General features: G+C 35.1%; 1 protein-coding gene across 1 annotated transcript in view; it reads left to right on the forward strand.

Moving 5' to 3' along the window:
• Positions 1-16,207, forward strand: part of LOC124455917 — an 80,510-nt gene that overhangs the window by 49,857 nt on the left and 14,446 nt on the right. Inside the window, exons 5-6 of the mRNA XM_047006526.1 lie at positions 7,352-7,490; positions 8,190-8,261. Of these exons, the coding sequence (XP_046862482.1) occupies positions 7,352-7,490; positions 8,190-8,261 (211 nt within the window). The remainder of the gene's footprint in view (positions 1-7,351; positions 7,491-8,189; positions 8,262-16,207) is intronic.

Consider the following 16,207-nt stretch of genomic DNA (forward strand, 5'->3'; position numbering starts at 1 on the left):
TGACAATGTTCTATAAGTAACTTAGGTATCTTGGCCAAATCTAGTTAGTGGTTTTACAGTCCTGCCATAGCGGGTCACATAAGCGTAGCTGGGTGGAGTAGAATGTTCATCCTCGCTTGTTCTTGTGTCCTCAGGCTCACTATGGTGCACATGAGGCTCTTCAACTTCTTCTGGTTGGGAATTCTCAGCAGGTTCAGGAGTGACTAATATATCATGCCTGTTCCTTCGCAATTGGCCTCCGGTGTCAGTTTGAACAATATATGACCTTGGTGTCTCTGCCTTCCGGATCACCTGTCCTTTTATTCTCCAGCCTTTGCCATCGTGAAGACGAACATTTGAACCATCTGAAATCTCAGGGAGAGTTTTTGTATGCTTATCGTAGTACTGTTTCTGTATCATAGATTTCTTGGAGATTTCTTGGGTCTCTATTGAGGGTAGGCGAGTCTTTAGTTTCCTATTCATTAACATGGCTGCTGCAGCTGGAGTACCGTCTGGGCTTGTGCAGGCTCTGAAGTTAAGTAGGGCTAGGTATGGGTCATCACCAGACTTTATGGCTTTTTTCAAGAGGGTCTTGACTGTTTGTACTGTGCGCTCGACTTTGCCATTGGACATCGGATGAACAGGACTTGAGGTGACGTGTTGAAATTCCCATTGCTTGGCGAAGTCTCGGTATTCCTTCGAAGCGAATTGTGGTCCATTGTCTGTGACTACTGTGTCTGGTATACCGTGTCTTGCAAATATTGACTTTGTGTGCTTGATTATTCCGGCAGAGGTAGTTTCTGAAAGTTAGCTTATTCTGGAAAACTAGTATGGTAGTCGACAATTAGTAAATAGTCCTTGCCATTCATGTAGAATAAGTCACATGCTACTCTGCTCCAGGCGTGATGAGCTGGTGGTAGTGGCATAAGTGGTTCGCGTTGCTGTCGTTTTCTTGATTCTAGGCATGTTTCACAGCGGGAAATCATCTCAGATATTTCTTTAGTCATCCCTGGCCAAAAGATCACTTCTCTTGCTCTTGTTTTGCATCGTTCAATTCCTAAGTGCCCCTCGTGAATTCTTGCTTTCATCTCACGTCTCATTGAGGAGGGTACTATGATGCGGTTTGATCTAAGGAGGATTCCTTCAGCTTCTGATTTTCGTCGATGAATGTCAGGTATGGCTTGAAAGCATCAGGGATGAGTTGTTTGTTGGATGGAAGACCATTGACAATTATGTTTTTCAGCTCTTGAAGAGTAGGATCCTTAGCAGTCTCGAGTTTAAATTCTAGTAGCTTGGAATCTGATACTGGCAGGTTGTGCAGAGCTAAGTGCACATGACAGTTCATGTCTTGCTCCGATATCTCTGGTGTGGGTTTACTTTCCAGGTATGCTCTGATAAGAGCATCTGCAACGGGAATGTCCGTTCCTGGTGTGTAGTAAACACATAGCTCATATCGCTGGAGCCTGAGCAGTAGTCTTTGCAAGCGCGGAGGAGCCCTGCAAAGTGGTTTTGAAAAGATTGCTTTGAGTGGCTTGTGGTCTGAACGTACCGTGATTGGTCTGCCGTAGGTGTATTCGTTAAAGCGCTCGCATGCAAACACAATTGCCAATGTCTCTTTTTCTATCTGTGCGAAGTTTTGCTCACTTTGGGTCATTGCTCTACTAGCATATGCGATGGGCTTCCATGTGTTCTCTTCTAATTGCTCGAGTACTGCACCAAGACCTGATTTAGAGGCGTCGGCTGTGATCCTTATGGCATGTTTTGGATTAAAGTAGGTTAACACTGGACTGCTGGTGACGAGGTGTTTTAGATTTTCTATGGCTTGACGGTGTTTCGTTTCGAAATGCCAGACAACGTCTTTTTCAAGTAGTTGTCTTAGCGGCGCTGTCTCATCAGATAGGCGCGGTAAAATCTTTCCGAGATACGTCACCATACCGAGAAAACGTTGAATTTCGACTTTGTTGCTAGGCATGGGCATGTTGATTATTGCTTCTATTTTTCTAGGATCTGGCTTAATGCCTGCTGCAGTGATTACATGTCCTAAGAAGGTTGTCTCGGAAACCCCGAAGCGGCATTTCTTTTCATTCAGTTTAAGTCCAGACTCTCTTACTCTGTCAAGTATGTCCTTTAGTGCTTTGTCGTGCTGCTCTTTGTTCCTACCAAAGACTATTATGTCATCTTGGTCGTTTGCCGCAATCGGTATACCATCAATGATTTCAGCGACTTTCTTCTGAAACACTTCAGCGGCACTGTGAATCCCGAATGCTAGGCGCTTAAAACAATATCGTCCAAATGGCGTGTTAAATGCAAGTAGTTTCGAGCTGGCTTCGTCGACTTTAACTTGCCAGTAACCGCTGGATGCGTCAAGCTTTGTAAATATGGTGGCGCCGCCCAATTTGGATAGGACTTCGTCCACTGTAGGCATAGGATAATGATGACGTTTTATGGCAGTGTTCAAATCTTTAGGGTAAAGACAGATACGTAACTGGCCATTGTCCTTTTCTACAACTACCATGGAGCTGACCCAATCGGTTGGTTCGTCAACTTTCTCTATGACATCAAGCTTGCACATGCGTTTTAACACAGCTTTGAGACGTTCCATAAGTGATATTGGAATCTTTCGAGGTGGATGAACTACTGGCGTTACATTGGGGTCAATGCTAATGTGATGTTCACCCTTTAGGCATCCAAGTTCTCCAAAAACATCTTTGTACTCTTGTATGAAGTTTGGTGTTTTAGCATTTACGGTCCAAACTCGCTTTATAAGATTGAGGTCGATGCTGGTTTGTAACCCAATTAGTGGCGGTGAAGTAGTAATTGCAACAACAAACGGTATTGCGTGGGTTTGATTGTTATGTTGAATGTCTAGCGTGCATTTTCCAACCACTGGAATGTTCATTCCGTTATATGCTGTCAACGTTGTATTAGTTTTCTCACTATATGGTCTAGTTGCTAGTTTCTCAATTGTTCCCATTGGTATGACGTTAGCCTGAGCTCCAGTGTCAATTTTGAACCGCGTGACACTTTCATTTGATCGCAGAGAGATAATCCAGTCACGATTTCCATCTTGCCTAATATTAGCCGTATTGACGGAGTTGTCTGTCACTTCCGTTGAGAGAGTTCCTATGAAAATGTTATTGGCATCGCTTGCGATCTCGTAATCGTGACCTTCATGACCTTCCGTGGTATAATGTACGCTGCGGGACGTAGATAAGCAAACAGAGGCAAAGTGATTCAATTTATGACACTTTGAGCATGTTTTCCCATATGCAGGACATTTTCCTCGTTGGTGAATTTCGCCACAGTATTTACAATTACTGCGAGCTTGCAAAGATGCTGAAGTATATGCGCTTTGTTGTCGTGGGCGCCTTGTATTGTTAGATTTCGTGCGTAGTTCGTCGACATTGTTCTGGTTTCCGGTGTGTGTTCTGCTTAATGTCATTGCTTGTTTCTTTGTTGCTTCTGATGCCTGACCAATTTTTATTGCGTTTTCTAGAGTCAGAGTCTCCGTCCTTAACAGTCGCTCTCTAAGCGGGTTGTCTGAGACCCCGATTACTATCATGTCTCTGATGAGTGATTCTCTAAGGTCGCCAAATTCACATTGTGCACTTCGTCTCTTTAGCTCGGTGACAAAGGCATCAAATGTCACCACATCATGTTGCTTGTGCGTAAGGAAATTGTGTCGAAGTAGAGTGATATTTTTTCTCGGCTTGCAATATGCTTCAAACTTCTCCAATACTGGCTTCAATTTAAATTTGTCTGCCTCGTCAGAGAACGTAAATGTATTGTAGATCTCTATGCCGTGTTTCCCGATACATGTTAGTAAAATTGACGTCTTGATGTCTTCTGTTTTCTCGTGTGATTCTGTAGCTACCAGATAAAGCTCGAATTGTTGTTTCCATCTATCCCATAAATCTGATAAATTTCCTTCGAATATGAGTGGATCTGGGGTCGAAATTTCTCCATCTGACACCATGTAATGATTGTGCCTCGTGTCTTTATTAGACTGAATTCAGACTACTCAAATTACAAATTAATCAATAACTCATGACAATATCTCCATTGCAACTTTGGTCAGAAGGCATTGTAAAATGTGCAACATAAAGCAACTCAACTTTAAACAACGTACTATCAAGCGATGAAGTTGAATCATATGAAATAGAAGCACGTGATGAAATTGAAAATGTAGCTGGTGTTGTTGTGCCTAAAACCACAATAAATTTCACTGCAGATCAGTTTGCCTATATTACAGCTTTAGCAAGTCAAAACTACAACTTATTTGAAAAAGTTCACACGTAAATGCATGTTGTAAATGCCATTAACGCAATGTTTTAAGAATTTTTAAGCTTACAGAACAATAAACTACTTGCATAGCAAAAATGTTCTTACCTTTATAAAAAAAAATTGTATGATTTTTGTCTATGAGCGCACATAAAGTAATTTATTTCAACTGTAATGTTTTCACGAAAACGCACATTGTAATACTCTATTGAAAATGGTGGTGGTATAAAATATATAATTGCTTTTGAAAAGAAAAGTTCAAACTTTACTCGACATTACTGTACAATTTCATATCCTCTAATACTGTTATATTAAGCATCTACATTACGTAATCCCATTTTAGAATTTTTCTTAGGATGGTGCTTGGAAATTTTTTTTAGGAAGGTGCGCTTCCCCCTGCCACCACCAGATAATCCGTCCTTAGTGATTACGCATGTCCATGCAAGTGAAGAATATACAAAGGCACACAGTAACTATGTGTAAGATTGCTCTGTACAATTCATTTAATATTATACGTAGATAGGCCAGAAAAATTTCAACAATTCGTCAAACAATGTCGACAAATACAGTAAGAATTGGTAACAAAAATTATGTTTGGTTAAAAAAATACATTTGAAACATTGGAAACTCTTTTTAATCAAGTAAAGTATTTGATGCTTTGTAGTAATAACAGTTATCCTAGTAATAGACCTAACTCGGTAATAGCACCTTTGCATCCTCTGTACATTTTTATCAACAGTTAGCAATTGGATTGTTCTACCTTTGAAGATGTTCTTTGCTTTTCTCATATCTGCAACAAGACGAGCATTTTTAAATTTCTTCGGGATAACGACTATAAGAATGATAGCCACGAAGTTGCTCCTTTTACACTTTTTCAAAGATTCCCTGCTTTTGCAATTAATTTCATACTGTGAGGTATATGACGTTCGCGTGTGCAACTGGAGTAACATTACGATACACTTCAAGCTCTACTTCGCAATTCTTTAGATAATTAACTCCATTGAGAAATTTATTATATTTTGAACACTAAGTTAACCAAATTGATGAGTAATTACGTTTTTCACATTTTACAAAGTCCGAGTCGCAGTTCGGTTTTATCGAAAGTTATAATTTAAAGAGCATTTTTGTTTGCGGAGGCCGTGATTAATCGCACAAATCTAACACCATCTGGTTATTATATTGATTTATTTCATTGGCCAAAGCGTATTTTAAACATTCATTACGTCTCTCGTGACTCATTTGTTGTAAAACACCTGGGGGACGAGGACTAATTCGCCACTATACTTTCTATTTGTCAATGATACCAAGGCGCGTTCGCGGTGTTAGCGACCGGGGAGATCATTGATTTGAAATTCAAGTGTAGTGTATTGTATTTGCACCATCATTTTCCAACTGTTCATTGATCTTTATGATGATCGAAAGGTGCAAACGGCGGTAGATCGCTTCAAGTAAGTCCCATGTTCATATAATTTAATGATTGTTGTAGTTGTTGAACTTTGTGGCTGATTCTTTGCTCTGTCGTATAAGCGTTTCTTGTTGATGTATCCATGTCATTTCGTTCTTTTTTAGTCGCCACTTTCGTATATTGATTCTCTTTCTTTTTGTCAATTTAATTTTATTTAGCAAAATATCCTGATTTTACAATCTACATAGCACTAAACCTACATAACACGCTAAATGTACTATAAGCTGTAAGTATTGGCTGTAATTGCTCTTAATACACTATACGACGCATATTTACTCCAAATTGTGATCACATTGTTCTAAGAAGTTTTATATAATAACCAGAAGAATTTAAGCAATTTCATTGTTTCAGAGATATGATCTCTAAGTGAAACGACTCGCAAAATTAACGTCACAGAAAGTTGCTTGTTTATAAATGACAAACGAACGATGATATTATTTAAATATTTACTTGAATTTAACCATGAATAGGCAAATAAAGAAATCAAAAATGCCTACTCAAAGCAGTGGACGTATTTTGAGCAAAAAGAAAAGAAACACACGGTTTTTAAACGTTGATGTGTACTTCGATAACAAAATTTCAAAAAATTGATCAGCCATTGCTGGTTTATTTTGTTAGCCAATCACATTTTATCGCGTGAATAAGCTAGTGAATAGCATTTCTTCAATGGTATAGATCACGTAAGCGTGATATTTGCAAACTGAACACTTTTCAGTGTTCCATGTGTTGCTGGACAAAGAAAAAAACTGTTTAACCATTTACTTTAGGAATTTTTTTATTTTATATTATAAAGCAAATAGATGACAGTTAACCGTCCTCTATACTGTTATAGATGCTTGGGTAAGACATTTTTGGTTAAAACTAATCCTAATGACACGTTGCCACTTTTATAGTTTCATCACAAATGACGTCATATCCTTGTATGTATAACTGTATAGACAACGGTTAGATGTTATCTATTTGATAAACAAAGAAAATAATGAGCATCTCAAATTAAATCAGATTTTTTTTGATAAATCTCTGTTTTATGTATTTCTTTCAATTGATTTATTGACCAGTTAGATTTTTAAAAATTCTCAACAAACTGCGGCTGAAAATTGTTTTGACATTTTAATTGTGCATTAAAACGTTTTCTTATGGAAAGATTGCCAGGATTAGTGTTTAGGAACAACAATATTTCTGTGAGAGTTTTCTTAAGTTTTCTCTACTCGACTTTTCAGCGAATTTTATAAGAAAAAAGTAGGAAGTATACCAGACGACCAGTTAAGACACAAAAAAATTGGTTATATTTTTACGGATATTTTTTGTTGTAAATGTTGTTTAAATTCAATAATAAAAGCTTACCTTGCATTTTCATCTCGTTAAAAGCTAGCCATGTTTTTTGTCCGTTGAGTATCATTTCGTATTGAAGTTGCTGTTTAAGACTGCAATGAACAATAAAGAGATGAAGATTTCATTTTTTAAAAAAAATGTTAATGTACACAATGTGCTGATTGCAATGAACTGAAGAATTCATTTTATAAATACCAACTAACACGATAGTAAATCTCGTAGGACATTGATCGACAACCTAAGGGAGATCCTTCTCATTCAGCTTTTGGTTCATACTTTTTCCAATTTTTTTAGCTTGAGTTTGACTTTATGACTGGTAAGCTAAGAGTTGTGACGGGTCCAAATCACTTATTTGATAAAAAAGCTCAGTCAATTAAAAAGAAAACATTTGCTTCTGATCATGTTGTTGTTACTGAATCTTCGAAGAGTATTGGTATGTTATTTTTTATTTTTGTATATTTTAGTATATATAAGCGTTTTAATGTGTAACCTTTGATGTTTTTGAAATTTCAGACAAAATTTTTAAGTCTTTCATGTTTACAAATCATTAATTCTTCTTGTCTTATGTTTGGATAGATCTGATCAGAAAAGAAAACAATTTTAAAAATGGTTATAAAATCAGTTAAAGCTGTTTCTGGTTAAATTGGCATTCACTTGAAATCATGATATTATTTTAGGCCATTTAACCATTCTGAGCACTTACCTAGTTAAGCTCTCTTATATATAATCCGTTTGTAGAGCCATACTAAAATACATGAAAAAAACTTGTTTCTTAAAGTTTGATGCAAATTGGGAACAACGTAATGCACTTCAACATTTATTTAGAAGCAAAATTATTTTAAATCTCTTTAAAGATATAAATAAAACTGAACTAAGTTAAACTACTAAAGAACAACCACATATGCAACTGAAATTTGTTTTTGGTAAATTGTTCATCGTTTTCTTTCCATCTTATGTTTTATTTACGTATGCTCTAAAAATATCTCAAGTACTCTATTTAAAATTGTTCTTGCTTTTTGTCATAGCAAAAAGGCTGGAACAAGAAAATTGAGCAAAAATTAAAATATAAATAAAAACACCCTTCTATTTTATGCTATGGTTCACTTGCTTTACTTTTATGTCTTTTTTAAAGAAATAAAGTCTGGTGATACTGCTGATGTTGAAAACCCTTCAAATTTACACGTTCATACGGAGAAAATAAAAGGTATGCTTATTTTATTAGAATGTAAATATACAAATTTTGGGCTTTATTACATGAAATCTTTAACGTCAAAAAGAGGGTAATCATGAAATTACTTGGAATCTAGATCAAGTTGATCCATTGACTCTTCAAATATTCTTTAACTTTTGTTTATAGATATTGTTCATTGTTATAAAACTAAGCGGATAGAACTTTTTGCAATCACAGATAATGCAAAACGTTGCAAATTTTGGTGTTATTTTTAGGTTGTAGTATTTCAAATAACACATGTTAATTTATGATATTAAGATACTTTAAAAGACAAGCAATGATTATAACAAATTTTATACACAAAACCCCAAACGTAAAGCACATCCAGAATCTCGCATTTCTTTATTTCTTCCAAAAAAAAAGATACAGTTCTATAGGTAAAAATATGGAAGAAAAAAATTAATTAAATTGTATTCTTTATTGACAATTTTAATATCACAACTATTTCAAATCATATTTAAAAATAATCATTTTGACTACATAAATAATCTATCCCACAACTAACTTTTCGCTGAAACCAAGTAGTTTCCCGCATGTAGTGCGATTCAAATCTTGGAATATGTTTGCTTTACATTTTTTATGCTGCAATTTTTTGTTAACACACAGTATTAAACGTATAACAAATTAAAAAACAATATAAAAACTTAGAAGACATAAGCTTATGAGCAAATTACTTATGTGCATGTTTTTGATCTTAAGACAATAAACACTGGCATGACAACGTTTACGCTTGAACAATTTAGTTAACCAAGTTTTTCATATCTGCACTAGGTTGCATTATTTGCCTTTTTTTACGTTTAAAATATGTAAAGCTCTTTGCAAGCAGTTAATTTAAAAACTGAACAAATTTTTTAAAGGCGAAATTTGATTGTACTTCTTTCTTGCCATGAGGGAGGAACGAACGAGTAGCATGTGTCTGCCCCTAAGATTCCATAATGATGTCCTTTGATATCGTTGAGATGTTGTAACGTACTATATTTGCCTTGAAAATAGACAAACAAGTAGTCCTTATTTTTTACAGGCTGTGTTACTTTGGGTTATATTTGTAGAACGAGGCGTTCCTTTTTTGGATAAATGATATCAAACAGCCCATACACATCTTCACAGCCTTGGTGATTCTAAATAATTATATTGTCAGATTTGATTCATTTTCAAATCACGCACTTAGTCCAGTGAGTAAGACACTGTAGTAATTACTGCACTTGAGTTTCTATGTGAAATTAGATATAAAACTCAACATTCTGTAAAAATCGCTCAACTCTATTTTAGAATCATGACTAGGCAGTGTTATATAAGCATTACATTCCAAGCCATTTCTTAATGTTGTTGTTTTTCACTTTTTAAACACTATATAGTAAAATTGACAATAAATGACACCTGGGATGTTAGATATAATTTTCCTAATATTCCTGCAACTTTCAATTTGCAGAACTTATTTAATTCAGTTATTTTTTGGAATGCTTTGCAAAAATAGTGGCTTTTATAAAATAGGGAGATTGCCATGGATGATCAGTTTTTCAATGTGTTAATTATAAATACAGGTTGCTGACAAATCAGATTGCTGCACGATAATTCCTACTTAGTCAAATGGTTCTAAGAAATGGAATAAGGAAACAGTAAATATTTTGCAAGGGGCTCATATGTTGTTCCGAAAACATTTATTGTTTAAACGACTGTAGCACTAAAGAACACAAAGTCAAATGTAGTAAATATGTGAAGAGTATAAGTTTCCCTGTAACACTTGTGCTTTCATGGAAACACTTTGCATTTTCGTTTTCCTATATCATTCTAATATATTTATGAAATATGACATCGTTATGTGCATTTATTTGCACACCATCAATTGTAATATGTATGGTTTATACACATTGGTGTGTTTAACATTGCAGGGACGTGTTACTTTTACTGTAGTATGATGAGAATATGTTTAGTTGTTGGATAAAATTATCAATAAGAAGAGTTAAGAGACTCTACAGAGAACAGACAGAGTAAAGGCCTGTTCTTTAAAGATCTAAGGAGTTTTCTCGCTGCAAAGTCCATAATGACACTTTATGCAAACATGAACAATTATTCACATCATCAAAGCTATAGAGTCAAATCTTAAACCATGTGCGCCTTACCTTCTTTATATTAAAATATTTTTTATTTACTCACAAGCATTCTTAAAAATGTAAAAATTTATAAAAAACATAAAAACTCAAGAGATATAAATCTTGGGGAAGAAATATTTCGATGCATAATTTTGATCCTAAAATCATAAAAAACAGGGATGACAACTTTGGCGTGTGAAGCAATTTATTTTACCAACATTCCCATTTATGTACTAGGTTGCACTTTATGTTTTATATGCGTGAAATGTGTAAAGGATATAGATGTTAATTTAAAAACTGAATGAGAAGTCTATCTTAAGTCATAAGTTATTTTTCATTCTTTCTTGTTATGAATCAGAAACGAAACGGCCATGGGCCAACTTCGAGAATTGTGATTTTTTATGCGTCCATCAAAGAACCAAAAATTATTTAACCATCGTGTTGCTATAGTAGTACTTATCAACTTGATGATGTATGTCAATAGTTCAATTTGCGCATAAAAGAGAAAAATCGATTATTTTGTCTTGAATATATGATCAGATCAGAGAAATGTGAAATCAATGTTATGTTTTTACCTCTTCAACGCAAATAGAGTCTTTCTCTCAACCAAATAGTTAGCGTTAGGGTGAAAAGTCTTTCACTACACTTGGTAAACAATGGTGAACAACAAAGCTTGTTGAAGTTGCTCACTCGGATGACGAATTTTTTACGTTATGCATATCAAAAATAGTGCTAACTAAAAATTAACATCATTTGACCTTGACTCCTTGGTCTATATTTCCTTTTACTCTTCTAAATGGAGAAAACTTCCATGTATAATAAGGAGAAATGACGTTGGAATCCGCGTTAAATTTTGGGGATAATTTACGACCTTTACGTTGACAATTTATCTTTCGTTGAAAATCTTTGCTATTCAGAATTATTGTTTGGTACTCATACAGGCGCTCTGCAAATTCCATTACGATTGTTGAATCGGTTTTGCATTGTTCAAATGCTAAGAAGAGAACAAAACAGGCCAACAGGCAAGAGAGGGAGAAAAACAAAACGATCGACATATTTTAATTTTTACTTTTGGCGACTTGTAATTCATTATACGTGAGATTATTTGGTGCCATGCAGATCAATTTCAAAGCTTCATTTACTTTCAATTTGAGTTTATATCTCGAAATTTGCTTCAAATACTACTCAGAATAGTAGTGATTCATCGTTGTCTTTTTTGTTCTTATAAGATAAGAAATGAATATTGAATGAATATTTTTGTCAATGTTGCTTCAACCTAACTAGAGCAAATTGTTATTTCAATATTAAACTATAAGTTTGATAGATAGTATCTGAGATGTCGCGTTTGTTTTGTTATGTTACGACATTTGTTGAGCTATGAGTGAATTGTTTTAGTTTTTGAGCTTTGCTGTTTTTTAACTTTTTGAATTGTAATTGGGCTTTCATATCCAAAATTCACAACCGTTTGCAGTGCACATGACAGCTTTGTTGTAGTTGTGAAATATCTTTATAGTTGAGCGTTGTGCTAGAACTGTTTTAGTATACTGTACATGCAGTATGACAAGGCTCCAAATCTATATTCGTATTCCAAGTAATGTAGCAGACAAGAAGGCTTGTGGACAGAAATATAGACGACTATTAGACTCTCAAATTCATAACTTTACACAGTAGATCACGATCACACGGCTGACTTAGCATTTTTATTAACAAACCGAAGTAGAAAAATCAACTTTGAACATGGTATTGATGTTTTATGGTTCAGGCAAGCCGAGAAAAAATGCCATTTTTTGTTTGTTTGTTTATATAATAGTCTAATAATACTCGCCCCGGTGACTCGCGGCAACTTAAGAAACATTTTTGAAGTTTGCATTGATTTTGATGATAAACGTATTGCAATACGCATGTTATCAAAAAATTTAATAATTTCTTCAATAAAAATTAGTGAATATCAACAAAAAGTTTTCGTTTGAAATACGGACCTATTGAGTTTTAGCTTGTTTCTACAGTGAAAAATATCTTTTTCCTGGTTTTTGCAACAGTTGAAAATCAAGCTTATGATTGTTATGACTCATTTGTCACAATATAAGTGACAGGCTGACAGCAGCATAACTAGTTTATGTTTTTGTTGTTTAAGTTCGAGTTCTGGCGTCAGGTTTAATAATTTCTGGCTTATCAATACTTTTTTAACGTCCTATATTACTTTACGTTTTTGAAAAGCTGGTTTTATCTTAAATATCACTTTTTCCAACTCTCACACCAGTCTGTTTTCTTTGAAAGATCTCACATGTTGCAATTATTACAGTTAATGATGATTTGGCCGTATTAATTCCACTGTAGCCGAGACCTTTTAAATAGATTGGCAAGGAAGTTGACGGCTTAATCTGTCCTCAAATTGAAAGAGTTGATTTGTCTTTCTACAATGATTTTTTCCACTTAGCGAAATGTACACAATATGATTTTTTGGCACCTTCTTTCTAAGTTTCCAGAATTACGTCCTTTGCTTTCGTTGAGATTTAATGTTCTATCATTGCCCTGATAATAGAATTACTAGTGGTCTTAAATTTTATGGGCTGTGTTTCTTTAATTTTGGTATACCGCACTCAGTCCAGTGAGTGAAACATTGTAGTAATTACAGCATTTGAGCTTCTATGTGAACTCTAGTAAAAGCTTTTCTTAAAGTTCTGTAGCCACAAATTAACTGTGCTTTATAATCATGACTATGTAGTGTTATTTAAGAATAAAAGTAACAATCACTCTACAGTAGAATAGACAATACATGACCCCAGGGAGGCTTAGTGTAATGTCCCTAATATTTCAGCAACCTCTCGTTTGTTAACCTTATTTAACGCTATTAGATTTTTACAATCCTTTGCAAGAGTAATGGATTTATAATAATTAGGGAGATTGTCATGCATTATCAGTTTTTGATTGGATTAAATCTAAACACAGGTTGCTGACAAATCAGGTTGCTGCACGATAATTCGTACTTAGTCAAATTGTTCTAAGAAATGGAAAAATGAAACAGCAAATCTTTGGCATTGGGCTTATAACTTATTTCGAAAACAATTTATTGCTTAAACGACTGTAGCATTATAGCACACCAAGTCCAATGTAGTAAGTGTGTGAAAAGTATAAGTTTCCCTGTAACATTCGTGCTTTCATGCTAACACTCGGCATTCTTGTTTTCTTATATCATTCTAATAATTTTATAACATACAACACCGTTATGTGCATTACATTTACACACCAGCAATTGTAGTAAGTAGACTTTAGGCTCATTGGTATGCTAAAAACTGCAGGGGCATGTATAGCTCAATGTAGTATGATTAAAATAAGTTAGTTGTGGGGTAAAATTGACAATACGAAGAATAAAAAGACTCTACAGAGGACTGACTCGAGTAATAGCCTATTCTTGAAAAAGCTAAGGAATTTATCTCGCTACAAAGTCATAATGACACATTCATCACATAATATCAAAATGAATTATTGTTTGCATCATTAGTGTTGTAGCGAGAGACCTGTCAGGCGAGATACGGATTCGTGTTAAAAAGACAATTGCCCAACATAAAATTCGAAATAAAGCCATTTTTTTAAAGAAATTATTTAATATTTGTAACGTTTCGTCTTTACACAAGACATCATCAGACAGGTAATTAAAATGATGAAGTGTGCGTTTATATTTACATGTTAGAAGTGTAGTTATAAGTGTTAGATTACAGTAAGGGGTGATGAACATGTTATATATGTATATAAAAATATTGTATAAAATATGAGTGACGATACTGATATGGAGTGTAAAATGGACGCAAAACGTAGTGGGATATTTAGAAAAGTTCGAGTGGGATGGAACTGCCTAGAACATTGAGTGCAGTTGTTAGATTTGAGAACAGGAGACTTTCATGGATCATTAAGTCAGAAAATTAAGGTAAGGATGAGATATTAGTAAAGTCATCAAAGGAAGCTGTGTGACCTGATATGATGATGTGAGATAGGATACTGGATTTGGTATGGTATGATGACTGTTTTCCTGTCAGGGGCAAAATTTCCAGGTGCTCTAAGATTTTGGTTTGAAGATACCATGTGGTTTGACCAACATACGACGCGTTGCAGCGTCGACGCTTAAAGAGATAAACAACACAAGATTTCAGGAACTTGGGAATCTTATCCTTGAAAGGAAAGAAAGAGAAATTGCGTGTAGAAGGACTGATAAAAAATTTAATGATAACGGGGGGAAGGCAGCGTTGCAGAGGCGGTTAATTTTGGTTCGTATTTGGAGAGAGTGTGAGCCTGTGTAGAGAAGGCAGAAAGAGACAAGCTTCTTGGGCACGGTGATAATAGATTGTTTGGGGGAAAAGACGTCGTCAAATAAAAGGCAAACAGTGTTGTCAAAAAAATGAAGAGGGGAAACTATTTGAATCAAAGAGTTTTCGAATTATCTCTAGCTGATTGTGGAAGTTGTCGTAGCATGGGGAGATGTTGAAAGTACGGTGAATAATGATAGAGATAGAGCAGCGTTTGTAGGTGAGAGGAATGATGCTATGAAAGTGGGTGAAATATCCAGTGAACGTGGGTTTCCGGTAAACGGATGTTACGTATTTTCAGTCAGAACATGTGATATCAATGTCTAGAAAGGGGAGATTGTTATTTTGTTCGTTTTAGAAGTGAAAGCTATGTTACGATGTTGTTAGTTGAGAAAATTGAGAAACAGATGTATGTGATCAGGGGAATGAAAAAGAAGAAAGCAGTCATCAACTAAACGTCTCTACAGAAATGGTTTGAAAGATAAAGGGCAGTTATTTAATCTTTATTTTTCGTGATGTGACATAAAGATGGTAACAAAACGTGGTCCTAACGGGTTACCCATTGAAATAACTGTCAAGTTGTTGGTAGACTTGACCGTCAAAGATAAAATGACAGTTTTTTTACAGCTATTGTAAGTAGGTTATGTAGTTGGGAATAAAAAATTGTTGAATGAGGACGTGTTAGAGAATAAGATGTTAAGAATGATATCAATTGTTCCGTCCAAAGGTATGTTAGTTAAGAGTGACTTTACGTCAAAGCTTGCCATCACAACACTACTTGTGTTGATGATGCTTTTTAACAGTTTTTGAACAAATGAAAAAGAGTCTTTGATGATTAAAGAGCTGGTTGTGAGTGGAGTGAGCAGTGGGAGAATGAATTTAGCGATGTTATAAGGATAATGGTTGTTGGATGAGAGTATGGGTCTGAGGGGTATGGTCAATTTATAAAATTTTGAGAGTCCGTATAGAATACCTATTCGAGATGCAGTGGTGTATAGTTCTTCATACGTGTTTTTGTTTACAGAGTTTGACGATAACAGTGTTTTTAATAGCGATTTCATTTGCCTTCACGTTGTAGGGTGATTTTAATCGGATCTTCGTTAAGTAGTTCGAATTTAATTTTGTCGGAAAGAATATCATCCATTTTCTTGTTGTAGTCTTCTTTATTAAGTATTACTAAGCCGTTGCCTTTATCGGGTTTCATGATGGCGATGGTGGTGTCATTTTTCAAGTCGTTGAGACAGTCAATTTCATCTTGTGTATATAGGAAGTTTGGTCGGTTGTAGCTACGATGGCCAGACAGGGCAATGTCTTCCATTTTCTCAACCAACAACATCCTAACATAAGTTTCACTTCTGAAACCAAACAAAATAACAGTCCCTCCAATGTAGGACATTGATATCACACGTTCTGACGAAAAATTCGTGAAATCCGTTTACCGGAAACTCACATTCACTGGACTTTTCACCCACTTTCATAGCTTCATCCCCTTCAAGCTACAAAAACTTCCAAAATCAACTAGAGATGG

Source organism: Xenia sp. Carnegie-2017, unplaced genomic scaffold (assembly GCF_021976095.1).
Source record: "Xenia sp. Carnegie-2017 unplaced genomic scaffold, XeniaSp_v1 HiC_scaffold_4, whole genome shotgun sequence".
Taxonomy (NCBI): Eukaryota; Metazoa; Cnidaria; class Anthozoa; order Malacalcyonacea; family Xeniidae; genus Xenia; species Xenia sp. Carnegie-2017.